The 16,253-nt window shown below is 42.5% G+C and overlaps 1 protein-coding gene across 3 annotated transcripts; it reads left to right on the top strand.

The window, feature by feature from the left end:
• The first annotated feature begins 1,007 nt into the window (after positions 1-1,007).
• Positions 1,008-16,253, top strand: bcl6aa (BCL6A transcription repressor a). 3 transcript variants are annotated; one of them, XM_040040073.1, is made up of 10 exons: positions 1,008-1,731; positions 8,615-8,707; positions 12,068-12,239; positions 12,331-12,552; positions 12,661-13,608; positions 13,884-14,065; positions 14,151-14,318; positions 14,403-14,533; positions 14,797-14,934; positions 15,023-16,253. In XM_040040073.1, the coding sequence occupies exons 1-10, from the start codon at positions 1,704-1,706 to the stop codon at positions 15,164-15,166; spliced, it is 2,226 nt and encodes a 741-aa protein (XP_039896007.1). In that variant the 5' UTR covers positions 1,008-1,703; the 3' UTR covers positions 15,167-16,253. The 3 variants fall into 3 exon arrangements, with proteins under 3 accessions (XP_039896007.1, XP_039896008.1, XP_039896009.1); XM_040040074.1 differs by lacking the exon at positions 1,008-1,731 and adding an exon at positions 2,525-2,541; XM_040040075.1 differs by lacking the exons at positions 1,008-1,731; positions 8,615-8,707 and adding an exon at positions 10,061-10,266.

The raw sequence follows: 16,253 nt of genomic DNA, 5'->3' as shown, positions 1-16,253 counted from the left end.
CTGAGTCGGTGTGACCTGTTGTTGGCTTTCATTTGTGTATCACTTAAGAGGCTTAGGCTTCTTCATGGGAAGTTTATCCCTGGATCACAGGGATCTGCAGGGCTCACCGGTCATTTGCCATCAGTATCCCAAGAGCTCAGATTGTTAGGGCTGCTTTATTCTGAAATATGATGGAAATGTGTTGGACTAATTTGGCTTTAGCAGGATTGGCTGAATATTAGTCCACTCATCCAGTGGATTATCCCGTGGCTGCGATGAACGTACTGAACGTGGATAGATCTGTCAAACGCCCAATACAGTATATCTTTTGCTTTTTCTCTGATATTTAGTTTCTTCTGCTCATAGAAGTGCACATTCTGATGTAGCCACGTGACGCCTTTCCATAAAGATGATAGCATTTCTATCCAACACACTGCCTGCAGCTGACATAGTAAAGCTGTGCAGCATGTAATGCTGGTAATGGTAAGAGCTTTGGGAGTTCTTACCCGGTGAGGTGAGCTTATCTGCACAGACAGCATGTGTATTCATTTAATCTGAGTTCAACATCAGGTGTCAAGTACGATTAGAACTGATGCACATGCATTTGGCAAAATGCTTTTAACAGTATGGATTTCGTGCTCACAAGTACCTCATCAAGCACCAGTTGTGTTGTGCTTCTGCCATCAAATGATTACATTTTAATGAGATGCAGATACATTAGTTGCTAGCACCTTATGACAAAAAACAAACAAACAAACAAAAAAACAGTTTAGGATGAATATCAGGGTTTTTTTTACTCTTGTCAGGGCGTTGCTCCCTAATTTTGTCTCCTGCTGAAACATTGCTGACCTTCCTGTTGGGCGTGCCGTGTTGGAGTGACAGCTGGTGTGATGTAATAACACCCCCTCCAGTAGACAAGTTATAAAGAGCAATATCTAGTTCCATGGATTGAGATAAGCTTAGGTAGATTAATGCTCGGGACACTGAAATGTCTGTTGTATAAAAGCTCTGTTTATAAAACAATGTGTCATTGCCCTATATGAAAAACTGATCTGGCAGATGGCCCGAGTTCCTCCATGTTAAAGGCACTGCTAGTCTATGGTTTGTGCTGCTATGGCTTAATGGGATTTAAGACTCTTCATTCAAATGAAATATATATAGAAAACTGGGATTATTTTACAGGCTGTTAATCTCTCTCTCTCTCTTTTTTTTTTTTTCAAAACTGAGCCTGCCCCACGGTTTTAGCATTCGTGGAAAAGTGGAGCGACTGTGAGTGCTACAATCAATGAACGCTAGAGTGCAGGCGGCCTATCAGCTCAGAGAGCCACAGAGATGCCCTGTGGACCATTTCACTAACGTGAAGCGTGCTCAGTCGATTTGACTCACTTCAGCCCCGCTGCCGTGCCTGCCTTTCCAGAAGCGTTCCCATCCTGCTCCACAACGACAGACACGAGGCTTCGCCAGAGCTTCTCCATCACCGACAACTCACCGCTTCGGTGCCCTTTTCCAGCTTCATCCCTTCAAGCTTTGGCTGCTTGCGACTCAGGAGCGAGGCTTTGGTACCGGTCTGCCTCAGCATCCCGGATCATCCAGCTACTTGCCAGACAAATAAAACTCTGGTGAAAACAATTCTTAAAGCTACAGCAGAGGCGCTTCCGGTTCCTTAACTGAGCGTGCAGTTCAAAAATCAGCGCTGCCACCTGATTCCCACTACACATCCCATCATGCCTCACTCCTTCCAGCAGAAAAAAGGTGAGTAAAAAATAGAAAAAACTGGGTGCTGCTGCTGGTTAATGAATGAGGATTGTAGCTTTGCTGAAAAGGGAAGAAATTATCAGCAAACCTTTAATTAGTTGAAATGTATTTGAAATTTCTGAATCTGTTGAATGCTAATTTACTTTTGTCCATCGTACAAGAGACAAAGATATTCCAACAGGTTAAGAAATAACATTACAAGCATATAAAATAGCATTTTAGCATTTGCTAAGTTATCATTATAAACTAAATTCCTTTGTTGGATCTTCTAATTGTATTTAATTTGGCTTCTGAGGTAGGACGAGCTAACCTGATTGAAACTATTTCCCTTTTATTCATCATTCATAAGTCAAAGTAAGAACATCATACCTCAGCAGGATGGCAGACAGCCAAACACTTTGACAGGAAGGCCAGAAACTGTTTGCTAACACCTGTATTGATAAATTTCCATATATCTTTCATGTCAGTCAGTTAATCTCTGAGATCAAATCAATATACTGCTGAATTGTCTGCGCAGCCACAATATGAACAACCATGCAAAGTAACAAAAAAGGACATACAGTGAGTGCAGGTCATGATAAAACAACTGACATCTGATAAGCAAATGGAAGTACCGACTCCAATAAATAATGCCCTCACAGCTTTTATCTGCAATATGTAAAAACATGTAAAATAGACATTTAGCGCGAGCAAAGATGCGATATGAACAATTTCAGGGACCTTTTTGATTCACTTTTGATTTTCATGCCAAGTGTAGACTCCAAAAATCTTCTCGTGAGTGCACAAAGGACACAGAACAAAACAAAGGTGAGTGGTTTAGATAAATCTATGTTCTGCAAAAGCTAAACTCTTGGGTGTAATGTTTTGTTTTACAGTTAAAAGAACGTTAGTGCTCGGTGCAATCCACACTTTGGTTGGAAAATGTAATTTTCTGTTATGTGGTGATGTGTACTAAGAACTGTTTGTGGTCCCGTGCATGCAGAGCACAGCATCTCTGAGAGTGCAGCAGATATCAAAGGTAGCTGTGTGTGTGATGTAGAGCAGATAACAATTATAAGAATGTGTCGAGCGCAGGATCTGTCGAAATATGAACTTCCACCTGGCATTTCCTGGGCTGTGGAGATGCTTTTAATGAAGGCACAAAGGGATGCAGTATATGTTAGTGTTACTAACTTTGAATCAAAAATGCATTCACTGCCAAAAAAAGAGAGCCTTTATTTTGAACTCGATCAAATGGTTAATGAGGTGTGACGCTTATTGGAGCAGATTTTTTTTTTCCAGCAAAAATAATCTGTGGGAGTTTTTCTTTTTTTTTTCTTTTTTAATCATTCAGAATAAAGAGCTGTCTAGTTTTATATATTAACTGGGTGTGGGTGCTGATGAGGCAGTCAGTGTCGTGAGAAAATGAAACACATTTTGAGAAAACTTGCACATACTTTTTTAAGCTTTGCCTGGAAAAAAAGAGAGTCATGGCACTTTCTTTGTTTGCATATTAACATTTGAAATGTAAATGTGCATTAATAAATTATGCATGATATTTTCCTTGATATTTTATTTACATTAAATGCTGGAATTATCTTCCACTTGAATCCACGTCAGCACCCAGAGTTTTCTGACTTCTGGGGCTTGGTAGGATTGCTTTCATCCCACGTTTCCACATTGGATTTAAATCCATTTACTGCTTCGACTGGAGGATAGCACATAAAAGCTGATATAAAAATATAACTGTATACAAATAGAGGCTGGCAACAATGGATGCGGATGTGGACTCTCGACCAAAACATGAGGGCTAATGTCAAAGCTCCTGTGTTTATAACGAAAGGCGTTTTATATTTGGAACTGCAGTGACTTCCCATATCTGGATTTGAGGTAGTTAAAAATGTATATTAGTCTAACAAGAATTTTACCCAGGACTGCATTCATATTTTAGGAGTTTTCTAGCACAGAAGCAGCAGAGACAGGGAGCTGAAGTGCTGGATGTGTTGAGTGCACTGTTGCTGCTTTGTACGTAGCTCTTGTTGAACTGTGGCCTAGAGCTAGGTGTGTGTAATTCCTGTTTAGCCAGCCCTGTAGACCAGTATCAGCAGTTGGCACTGGATACAGGCGGCTACTTTGACCTGGCAGTGGAAGCAGTGCAACATGTGAGAATTTGATATGGTGGAAATCAAAATTGGGCCGCAGAATGATGGAGTGTGAGGGCAAGAGAGAGGAAAAACCAGCAAAGGCAGAGCTGCAACAGTTAAATGGGGGAGGAGTGGGGGGCGACGTGAGAGCTCAGTCCCTGCTAACAAAACACACTGCTGCGACTGCATCTGTGTGGAGTGAATTTCTACAAACTCATGTTTGCAGCAGTGCTCCCACTGAGTGTTCCCCTTCAGTTTTACTTTTACTTGACAAACGCTTTAGCGTCGCTGTGCAGTGGGAGTGAACATTCAGAACATTCACAAGAATTCAAACTGGTTTAGCAGCTTTGAGCCCTGGACCGTTTACATCCCCGCAAACCTGTTGACAGGGGAAGATTCCATCAGCACAGTGGAAATACACTCCAAATATTACCTCTGTTGCCTAAACAGTGAGAACAGCAAGGTTGGAATTAATCGTTCTGAACCTGTGCGCTCGGCATTTTCACAAAGGTCTGTTTACAGTGCATCGCTTTTAACACGAGACACTAAAATCACTGGTTGCCATTAGCTGAGACAGCGTGTTTGTATTTTCTCACTGTGTCACCAAAGAGCTGAACAATGTCTCAATTATGTCCAATCACAGTGTGAAATTAATATGCTGAACTGCAGAAGCAGGTGTTTTCCAGAGACGCAGCACAGCAGTGCTTCCCTACCCACCGCATCCCAATCAGATAAACTTAAGTTACTTTTCATCCATGCAACATTAAATTTTAATGTGGAATTAACTAAATTGATGTAAAACAGTGGAATTCTGTGCATTTTGATGCCTTTGAGGGGAAAACATTAACCTATGTGCATGTGCAGATTTTTATGTTACAATTCAGCATTTCTTCTCTGGTGAGACTGGCATGAGCTCGACTAATTGTAAAACTTATATTCTATACAGCAGATTACCAAAAAGGTGTTCAAATAAAAACAGTTTATTGAGATCAGAACAGGAACAAAAGAAAAACAACCAAATAACTAACACTATTACACTGTAATGCTTCTGTTATATACAGCAAATTACCATACCTTAAATAAGCATTATAATAATTGTATAATGACAACCAAACAACTGATGTTATTATACTGTACATAATAAATAACCATGACTTTACAGTAAGAAATTACAGCAATTTTATTGGAACATTGAAATGAGTTTAACAGCAACTCAACAACTAGCAGCACTTTAAAGCTCGCATTTTTACACAGCAAATTACTGTCGTTGTTTTATTGAAAGAAACCGTTTTTTGAGATAATAATAGAAATATAGAAATGACATATTATGATACCACAGGATTCATATTCTAGGGAGCAAATAGCTGTAATTTTCTTACAGTAAGACTCAATTGAAAATATAACAGGCCCATTAAAATAATAGTATAATGTGATCAAAACCTGACAATATTGCGTGGCACAGCAAATAGTTTTTTTTCTAGTAAGAAGCTGCTTATTGAGGTTATAGTGGGAACATTAAAATAACAGAAAGCCTAAAATGGAGTAGATAACATCTTAGAAGTAGCCAAATGTTGTGTCAGTATTTAACAGGAAGATCTTCTGTTCATTTTGTCAGTGTTTAGGTCAGTTTGCATTCAAAAAGCTGATCTTTTTTATCTATCTGTTTGGGAGTACAGTGGTTATAAATCCAGTGCACATGCCAGAACACACAGACAAAACAAAAATGCTGCGATACGAGAAAGGAGCCTTGAAAATTTTCCAGTGCACTTCCAGCATACCAAGATCTACAGCTTGATGCTAACTAATAGGTGTTGTGACAGTAGAGCAGGAAAGGGGGGTCGATTCAGAGAGATGGTTCTTATTGGATCATTACGGAGGGTGGTGCAAAGAAATAAGACCCACTTGTTTACCATTTGAATCCTTGCGCTAAAGCTGCCTGTCAGAATGCGGATACCTCTATTAAAATACAAAACTGAATCCACATGGAGATGCATAACAAGGCTTTGAAATGTAATGTCTGCAAAAGTTGTTTCCAAATTTAACAACTCCTCATGTGCACATGGAACTCGAACGCTTTGCAGCCCTGGGCGTGTGAAAAAAAAATGCAAGCCCTCAGATTGTGAAGATAAGTGAAGATGGTAGAGATTGCCGCATGCTTCCACTATTTATTCTCATGTTCCGTGGAAGAAACTGACCCATCAACCAGCAGATGGCACACTGGCAGGAGACTGTTTTCGGTATGTGTGGAAAATTCCAACAAGTTCGACTCTGCAGACTGCATTCCTGGCTCCTCTCAGCTGGCCTTGAGAAAGTCCTGAATCTACATGCTTTGATATGACTAAATTGGAATTCTGGCCTACCATCACGCCTCTGCTCTGACTATAACCTTAGCATGTAGCTTGCTTAGTGAACTCAAGGTTATCCACATAGGCGCACTGAAGAAACTTGCTCCAAAACTTACTTTTCTTGCAAGTGGAATGATATTTTTGTTTTGGAAATAACACAACAAAAAAAATCTTTCTCAAAGCTTTTCGGGACCTCTGTTGAACAGTGTAAAAAGTACACTGATGACTATTTAGGAAGCACCCTTTGAATAAAATGCATTTGCAAAAATGGTCATGATCGCTTTTTGTCATGAACATATAATAATTGTTCTCCTTTTAGATAAATGTGAACGTCTGCAAGCTCTTTATCTCTGTGATTCTGAGCTGCTGGTAATCTTCCTGTGTGTGTGTGTGTGTGTGCGCGCACGTGCGTTTAACCTTGTCAAGGGGCACCAAAAAGCAACGTTCAAACTCAAGCGTGTGAGTGCAGACACACGCGGCAGTATTGTTGCAAACAGACATGATTTCACGTCACAATATGACTCATCTGTTAATTAAAAAAGCAAAAGGCAAGATTCTGAGCAACGTGAGCTCATCGTTACCTGCACAGGAAGTCTTTTGAAGTGAATTTATTTATTACACCTCATGTTGCTGTAAATCATGCATGCAGTACGGTGTGTTTACGATCACCTCATCAAACGGAGGATCAAGGAAAACGTACAAATGCATACAATAAGATGTGGAAAACAAACCCTTTTTACTGCCACGCTGCAGTCGTGCCACAATTCAGACCTGCAGTAGTGATTGTGTTTTACAAAGAGAAACTTAGTTGTGGACAAATGCAGAAAGAAAAAAAAAATGCTTCTGGGATGCATGGAGTTAAAAAAGTGAAACTCAACAATATAAAAAGAAATTCTTTTAAAGAAAGGAACTAAAAAGACCTCTGTAGCTAACAGCATTATCTGTTTGGTGTTACAGTGCGGTTGCATCATGCCTCTCAGAACAAAACTCCACACTCACATCTTTGCTGACAATGAACACTGAAGTTGGCAGAAATTTGCTGTGAAACGAGACAAAAGTGTGCAGTTTATGAAAAAAAAAGTGAGGCAACCTCCGGGCCTCAGGCTTTTGTCAGTGGGCATTTCTATTCAATGACCTATCATGCTCCAAGTATAGGCAATGATACGGCTTAGAGACGTTTCACATTGTGTCAGAAGTGTACAAGATTTTTTTTTTAAATGTGCAGCTGTTACCGGTCGGTCAGACTTGAATCACTGTCACAGCCTGTTTATATTGTCTCTGAACGGCGTGGTGCTCAGACAAAGGAGCCGAGACCCAGACGTCACGAACGCTTGTTTAATTGTACAGCCTGAAAGAAGATCAAGGATTAACCGATAAACTGTTCATAACGCGATAATACACTCTCTATCAGTTCAGACGGGGGCATATTGATCAGCCACTCAGCACTGTCTCTCTGTCCTCTGTAAGTGGGTCATTTATTTTTGCTAGGAACTGGTTGAGTAAAAGTTTGCCAAGGATTTGCAGTAATTATCTCTTCCTTCTATAGCCGGGCACAGCATGGGGCCTTGGTAAATTACACATCTCTCTCCGAACTCCTGGATGGTTTATGGCCGTGCATTATGCATAACTGTGCTGGAGCGCCTTAAACATCCCCCAAGTGGATTGAAATAAAGTTGACGCTGCTCTTTGTTTGGAGCTCAACATAGTCTTTATTTGGCAATGCTGAATCGGAGATTGCTGTAAAAGCGCGCGTCTTAATTATTTTGGAGACTTTTCCCCCCCCTTTCCCCAATGGTTTGTGAACACCTGGAGTGTTTTTAGTGGGATGCCGGATCCAGATGGGTGGATGCTCGGGCAATCCACGGGGAAATGATGGTTACAGAGTGTGTCGCCATGCAAAGGGTTAATAAAAAAACAAAGAAAGAAGGAAAAGAAAAGGAAACGCAGTTTGTTGTTCGCTGAATTCAGAGGTAAAGGGCTGTGAAAAAGCAATCTGTGGTGTCAGATATTTTAAAACTATTTTCTCTCAGAAAAATTTGACCTGTGGACAGTTAGAAAAAACATGTAAAATAACTCTGAATTTTATACAAATGCATTAAATTACAAAAATGTAAAAGATAGACTACAAGGCTTTATAAATTAAATACAAATCCACATAACTCAGCTGTATGTTCCACTAAAATGGATCTTCAGTCACTCTTTGCCCTTTAATATTTACAGTAAATGCAGATCAGATGCATTATTTGAATATTTAATCAGTGCTACCCACTATATATCTCATAAAACACAAGAGAAACCACAAATGTGAATTACTTGGAGACTTGTGTCTCTTCTTTCGAGGAGACATAAGTCTGTTATTCATTCGACCTAATATTTCCAATAATTACTGTTATTTTGTGTTATATTCTCCAGCTCAGCAAATGCTCCTTCTGTGCCAAGGAGTGAACGGGATGAGAAAAGACGGGGAATCCGTGGTTTGGAATCACCACAAGCAAAGTTTCCAGGGTGAGTCACTGACAGTAAATGCTAGCCCACAAACTCATGAAATGAATAGTACTTTTCAGTTATTGGCATCCCCTAAACGAGACACAGAAGCCAACTATTAGCGAGTAATAAGCGCATAAATTCACACCACTTCTACCCTCGATGTAGGGATGTAACAAATCTACACACTTGGTTCTAGTTTCACGCAGACGCCCAAGTGCTGCTGCTGGTTTCAGAGAGGAAAGCACCAAGTAAAACACACTTCCAGTAGGCTGAGGAGTTTATTCTTGCCCAACTCTGTGAAATGATGCAACAGGGAGTACACATGCCTTAAATTAAAAAAAAAAAAAGTAGAGTGGGGGGAAGAAAATCACAGCAATGCATTTAATTAATTTTCCAGGAATCTTTCACTTTGCATTTAAAGTGTGCACATCACCTGACAGGCATCCTCCCCTTCCCAATTAATCCCAGTAATCCAATCAGAAAAACAGGACAAGTACATGCAGCATGAAACAGAATACAAGTTCCCCGTCTATAACATTATAATAGCGCCAAAAACACACCACCTATGAGCCTGACATCTCACCTCCTCGCATAATTTAAAAAACGTTATTAAAAATATAAATGCATTCACTCCTGTGCAGTCTTCTTCCTCAGCTCACCTCATGCTTTCTGCAAGTTTCCTACACAATCTCAAAGTTCATTTACCGAAGCTCTCAATTACTAGCAGCTGTTTTAGCGACAATCCGCTCAGATTCACCTGCTTTTAAATCAAAAACCAAAAGGCAGAGGCAGTGCAAGAAACCGCTATGCGCGCATGAGAATATCACAAGAAAAACTCTCAACCTACCTAGTGAAAAATCTGATTAACTGAAAGAAAAAAAAACACCCCAAAAACAAAACAAGTGGCATCCACACTGCTCAACAGGCTGCCTACAGTACTTGTGAATAATAAATCTATCGAAGCTTTCCTTTTGCAACAAACCCCGGTGGTGACTCGATGTATTCTCCGTCTATGTGGTCACAGCAAACCTGCAGGAAACCACAAAGAAAAAAGAACCGTGGACATGCAGAGGAGCGAGCCTGTCCGCATGGGCCTAATTAAGAGGGCTGTCTGTGTGCTGTACATGTACGGTCTGTGTGTTAAATGCGACGACGGGCAGCCAAACGATGCGCTGCTTAAGTCATGGAATATAAATTAGTTCTGAGAATTTCGGGGGCCGGGTTTAAGGAACTGGTGACGTCGCCTGCTCGACGTCCTGTGACTGCGGATCGAACCAAAAGGCGGGGGATGTGGCTGCTAAATGTTCAAATTTTTAAAAAAATTATACACATTTTTGTGCTTATTTAAACGCTGCTTTTAAGTTTTCTCGCCGTTAGAGCCGCCTTGCGTGAAAATCGGAGGGATATCTGCTCTGGAAACGGGTTGTTTTAACTCGCAGTTCGGGAGGTCCCTCTCCCCTGCCCCGGGAGAGTGGTACGGTCCGGGGCTCAAATTCCGAGAATTGTGCTCGTCTGATTCTTAGAACTGGGGTTCTTAGAAGTGGTGATGCAAGAAGTTTCTAGGAAAGCGCTACCAGGTGATTTTTTAAATTCCATATTATTTTTTTCTGCTTTAATTTGGCGCGAAGTTGTTATGTGTTATTTGTTGCTGCTGTTTTCGACATGTATGCCGGTGCTTTGTGTGCTTGTTGGGCTGTTTGACGGGCTGTGACAGCGCGAGAGGCTGCTGCTCTCAGCCCGGTCGCGCGCTCGCAGTGAGGCGGCGGGGCTGAGAGCGGCGGCCGCCGCTGAGCTCCGGCTCGCGACGCTCGCGCTGACAGCCCGTCCTATCAGGAGGCTGTAGCTACGGCGGGGCTGGATGAGCGTGTGCCGCCCGGAGATCGCGTGAAATCAGGTGTCCGGGCGGTTGCGATCGCTCTTGCCCTGTGATTCACTTTGAGTGGGCTCGCTGCGCTGTCACACGAACTTTGCTGGCAGCGTGGCAGCCGCAGGTTCTCAGCGTTTTTCTTTTTTCCTCCGTAATTTGCTCTAATGGAGCGCAAAGAGCTGCGCACAGCGAGCCCCGCTGTTACCGTAACACTGGAGCGGAAATATTAGAGTTGGAAGGTGTGTGTGTGTGTGTGAGTGTGAGAGAGACAGAGAGCGATTGAGTGTGTGTGTGGTTTTTTTCCGCGGCAGAGGCTACAAGTTGTCTCTCATGTTTCCACTGTGACAGCTCGCTGCATGATAACCAAACTACGCCGAGTTGAGAGCTTTTCACCCAGACGTGCGCAGTTTCGGTTGTGCAGTAATTTACGCGCAGTCTGAGACGAGAGACCCGAGAAATGAAAATAAAACTATAGATATTTTTAGATTTAAAAATAAATACAAACGCATCCTATCACTGAAATGAAGTTTAAAAGCTGTGATACTCCTCGGAGGTTTTCTGTTTCACAGGAGGAGGGGGGGGGAAGTACTGAAGAAAGTACTTCATGATTGGCCATCAGTCACTTTAAGGTGCATTCTGTTCTGGTTCTATTTTCGGACGTGTCTAGTTACACTGAAGTAAATATCCGGTTATGAGTCCCCTGCCGTCTCGTGAAGCCGATTCTTCCTTCAGTTAATTAAATGTTAGTTTTTTGCTCTCGTGCAGTAATTGACCCAGAAATGCGCTTAAAGACATGCGCTGCGCAGCGCTGCGGGGCTTCACCGGTTTTACCACAGCAAACAAGTCAAACTCTCACTTGTTACCCTCCCAGCTGCACCGGTGTGAGTTTAAAAAAGTGCCATGGTGAGGACATCTTGCGGATGAATTTAAAATTTGGAGGTTATTTGTGTGCCAACAAAAAGTTTAGAGTAATAACTTCTTATTAATCGCCTTTATTTGTACAGCTGCGAATGCGCTGAAGGAGAGCCCCAACTCTGAGACCACAATGCCCATCTTACAGCTCATTAATGCGTAATGCGCAGGTGTTTGTCTTAAAATGTACAAGTTTTAATGACCAACATGAACTTTTCTCTTTCTGTGGAGTGTATTTAAACCGTGCACATTTATATCGTCTGGAGGTCTGGATGCTCTTAAAATGCTCACGTGTGCAAAGGAGTTTGTTGCATTGAGCTGTTAACCAGAGGTTCAGAGAGAGAAAGTGAGGGGGAGAGAAATGACTCCAAAGAAGAAATTTAAATGTCTAGACAGTGTTTACTTAATAAATGGCGCCGCCTTCTGGTGATGTACGTGCTGCCTTCGGAGGATCGTCAGTAACTTGAGCCCAAGTTCATCTACTTGAAGCACACATACTCTTTGTGGCACGGCAGCCAAATACACGAATATTTTATTTAAACTTGCTTTATCTTTTAAAAATTAGAATAATCTTTATGCTTTTGCCCTTTTTTTTGCAGAACTTGACAAAATGGCTTGCGCAGCAGACAGCTGCATACAGTTCACGCGCCATGCAAGTGATGTTCTGCTCAACCTGAACCGGCTGCGCAGTAGAGATATCCTCACAGATGTCACTATCCTGGTCAACAGGCAGCAGTTTCGTGCACACAAGACCGTTCTCATGGCTTGCAGGTGTGTGAAACTAAAATCGGCGTTTGTGCCGTTCTATTTCTTTTGAACAAGCGACTGATCTTTGCATGTCTGCTCCTTTCGTTTGCTGCAGTGGGCTGTTTTACACTATCTTCACTGACTCCCACAAGTGCAACCTTAGTGCTATCAGCCTGGACCCAAAGGTGGACCCAGAGGGCTTTGCCATCCTGCTAGAGTTTATGTACACCTCCCGTCTCACACTAAAGGAGAGTCTGATCATGGCTATCATGAATACAGCTATCTACTTGCAGATGGACCACGTTGTAGACACCTGCCACAGATTCATCAAATCCAGGTGGGTGGAAGCCAGTTTTGTTTTGTTTGTGTTTTTTAAATTGCTGATAAGAATAAATCCATGGTTATGAATACCTCCATGTTTACGGCATCCTCGTTCTCTTCACAGTGATCCGACTGTCAAGCTGCCTAGAGACGAGTTTCTGGTCAGTCCCTTGGTTTTACCTCAGGATGTCCATGCTTACAGAGCCCATGATGTTGTTGACAGTTTGCACAGCCGCGTAGCTCCGTTCAGGGACGGGAGACCCTACGGTTCAAACATGTTCAGCGGGGTCAGCACCCCCAGCAACTACCATCTCTACGGGCAGTTTCCCATGCCAGGATTCCCCTTCCCTCTCTGCAAGCTGGCCGATACCAAAAATGCTTTTGCTGACCTCTCAAAGAGCAGCATCCACCACAAGCACTGTCCTCCGCATGACAGCGGCATCAGGGCAGACTACAGCAGAGCCATTGGCACAAACTCCGGCATCATTCACTCCACCACCTATGCTTCCAGGGAGGTAGTGAGAGACGATGAGATGAGGAAAGAGAGCCACGAGGGGGTCAGCCAGTCTGTCGGTTTCAGCACAAGGAAGCGTGCATTTCCCATGTTGTCCCTTGAGCACCAGAAAGACTTGGGCAAAGAGCACGCTCCTCAGGCCGAGGAAGATCTCATCCATCAGCACTATCCCCTGGGAATCTCCGCTGGACGCAAGAGCCTCATGAGCAGCCCGCAGAGCCCCCTCAAATCAGACTGCCAGCCCAACTCCCCGACAGAGTCCAGCAGCAGCAAGAACGCCAGCCTCTCCCAAGCTGCTGGAGCGCAAACGCCACAAGGCACGCAGGACCCCAAAGCTCGCAACTGGAAGAAGTACAAGTTCATTGTGCTGAATCAGAGCGCCAAGGAGGACAAGGTGGGGTTAAGGGATCCTGGGCTTCACTCACCTCAACGCCTCGCCCTGCAACCCTACCTCCACCCCAACGACTCGGAGAACCTCGACCCACAAACGACGAGCAAGAGCAACAGCGAGGATCTACCAGTACCCCAGGCTAGTCGTCTCAACAACATCATTAACAGGTGGGTTTTTGTTTGACACGTACACATCTGCATGCTTTAAACAAAACAAGGAAATGTATAGTTGAGGTGATGACACACTGGGCAGATTTTAAGATTCTTTATGAGCACATAAAATTTCTTTTTCTTATAAGAAAAAACAGGCATGAAGTGAAATTCAGTGTTTGTAATTATCAGGCAGGATAGTTGTAGGATTTTTATTTTTGTAATAAAATTTATGTTGGAAGAATCTGATTTGAAATGTCTGACTGGATTAGTTTTCGATTTTGTGTCTGCAGTGCGCTTGAGGGGTCTCTGAGGAATGGCGATGGCCACCCTCCACACTACCTGAACCGCCTCACATGCTCGTCCTGTGGCTCCCAGTCCCCGCAGCACTCGGAGGTCTGTCCCAACCACTCCAGGTCCCGTCTATCAGAGGAAATGTCAGAGCTTCATTCAGAATATTCAGACTCCAGCTGTGGTGAGTTTGGGATTTCTTTTCACCTCCAAAATGAATCTGAGCGCTTTCGGAGCACAAGTCAACATCAGATTTTTCTCTTAAACAGAAAACGGCACGTTCTTCTGTAACGAATGCGACTCCAAATTTGCTGAAGACGAAGCTTTGAAACAACACATGCTTCAAGTACACAGCGACAAGCCATACAAGTGCGACCGCTGCCAGGCTGCTTTCCGCTACAAGGGCAACCTGGCCAGCCACAAGACTGTCCACACAGGTAAAAGCAATTCACGAGTCTCATTTATCTAACTCATCGGCTTTAGAGGCTGCTGAAATCTAAAGTGCTGCTTCTTGTTTTCAGGAGAGAAGCCGTATCGCTGTAATATCTGTGGTGCTCAGTTCAACAGACCAGCTAACCTCAAGACTCACACTCGCATCCACTCAGGAGAGAAGCCATACAAATGTGAGACGTGTGGAGCTCGTTTTGTACAGGTAATTATGCCCTTACATTATTTTTTTTATTTTTTTTTTTAAACTCAAGAGTGTCTTACAAAAATTTTTCCCTCTCTATTGTGTTATCAGCTAATCGTGCTAATGCTCGAATCTGAGCTGTAATTATGGGCAGCTGTAATCATATTTAGCTCGACAGGAGTGCCCATAGACGTGCTGATATAAAACATGTGATGTCTGAAAAGTTTAATTTAAGTTTCACTCCCACTTTTTTTTTTTTTTTTTTTTTTTCTTTTTTCTTCAAGGTTGCTCATCTGCGCGCTCATGTGCTGATCCACACGGGCGAGAAGCCATACCCATGCGAGATCTGTGGAACCCGCTTCCGTCACCTGCAGACGCTGAAGAGCCACCTCCGCATACACACAGGCGAAAAGCCCTACCATGTAAGAATGATACTTTAAAGTTAGGAACCTCCTGAGTCGAGTCCAACCAAAGCGAGTGAAAATAACGCCGCTGCGCTTTCTTTTTCAGTGTGAAAAATGCAACTTGCACTTCCGCCACAAGAGCCAGCTACGGCTGCATCTTCGACAGAAGCACGGCGCCATCACTAACACAAAGATCCAGTACCGCATGTCCACAGTAGACATGCCCACTGACTTGACGAAAGCATGCTGAGCCAGATGAAGGAAGCAGCTTAAAGGAGGCAATCTTGACCTTGGCATTTATGAACCCCAACTTGTACAATCATCCAAAATTGTAGTGCCACACTGTGTTTATTAGACATGTAAATTGGCTGCGTATGCCATTCTAAACGGGTTTCCACTACATGTGAACGTAGAGCCACATGGCGTCTTAGTCACTTTATTGTTTCTATATAGATATAAATATATATATGTATGTGGGGAGTGTTTTTAAGCTTCGAAGGTACGTATATAAAAAGCTTTATTTTGTTGAGAAGGATGGAATGTAAACAATCAGTTTTTTTGAAAAAAACAGTATTTTATATCAGAGAACTTACTTTTCTGAAAGTATTGAAAATTTTGACGGGTGGTACATATATTTTAAGATAATGGGATTTGCGGCTGTATAGAGTTGTCTATACATGATTTTTATGTAGATGTACGTACATGTTGTCAAGTTGCCATATTCACGTGAGCGGGGAATTAAAAAATAAATAATTGGATTTGGTGTAAAACATATCAGATGTCTGCTGCTGTCTGAGGATGTGCATGAGGTACTCTCTAACCGGTGTCGGGTTCTGGCGTGCACGAAGTGGGCAACTGCATAAATATTGTGACATATTGTGTAATTATATCCGTAGGATTGCTCTCTGCGGGCAGAGCCAATCTAAGTGTTGAAATGCATTTCAAGATACTGCTTTGTAACGACCAAGAAAAACATTTTGCTTCAAATGTATTCGTATAGGTGTGACTTCTGTTGGTTGATTTGTTTTTCATAAGTGAAGGTTTACAGTTTTGCTCATTGTTCTAGATCCTACGGTAAAAGTCGTGTAAATGTCGAGGTTTTTTGTTTTTGTAGATACACTGTGTATTCAATGTGCCTTTCTCTATGGTGACTGAATTCCTCTCCATTCAGCCCAGCTCTGTTAAGGTACAACTCAAGGACGCCACTTGTCCTATATCCCTGTTTGTGTGTGAGCGTGTGAGTGTATATTTTTAAATGCTCGTCACCAACCTTTGAACGGGCAGACTCATCATTGTAAATCTTCAGGACTTGTTTTCGGATTGGATTTTTTTTTTTT

Source organism: Simochromis diagramma, unplaced genomic scaffold (genome assembly GCF_900408965.1).
Source record: "Simochromis diagramma unplaced genomic scaffold, fSimDia1.1 OVJJ01000026.1, whole genome shotgun sequence".
Taxonomy (NCBI): domain Eukaryota; kingdom Metazoa; phylum Chordata; class Actinopteri; order Cichliformes; family Cichlidae; genus Simochromis; species Simochromis diagramma.
The sequence above is the reverse complement of the archived record's forward strand: the minus strand, read 5'-3'. Positions and strand labels throughout refer to the sequence as shown.

Bases quoted from the DNA above. Each gene is read 5' to 3' on its own strand.
- bcl6aa (XM_040040073.1), top strand. From the start codon at position 1,704: ATGCCTCACTCCTTCCAGCAGAAAAAAG. The intron at 1,732-8,614 runs GTGAGTAAAAAA...TATATTCTCCAG, and splicing joins CTCCTTCCAGCAGAAAAAAG to CTCAGCAAATGCTCCTTCTG. The intron at 8,708-12,067 runs GTGAGTCACTGA...TTTTTTTTGCAG, and splicing joins CCACAAGCAAAGTTTCCAGG to AACTTGACAAAATGGCTTGC.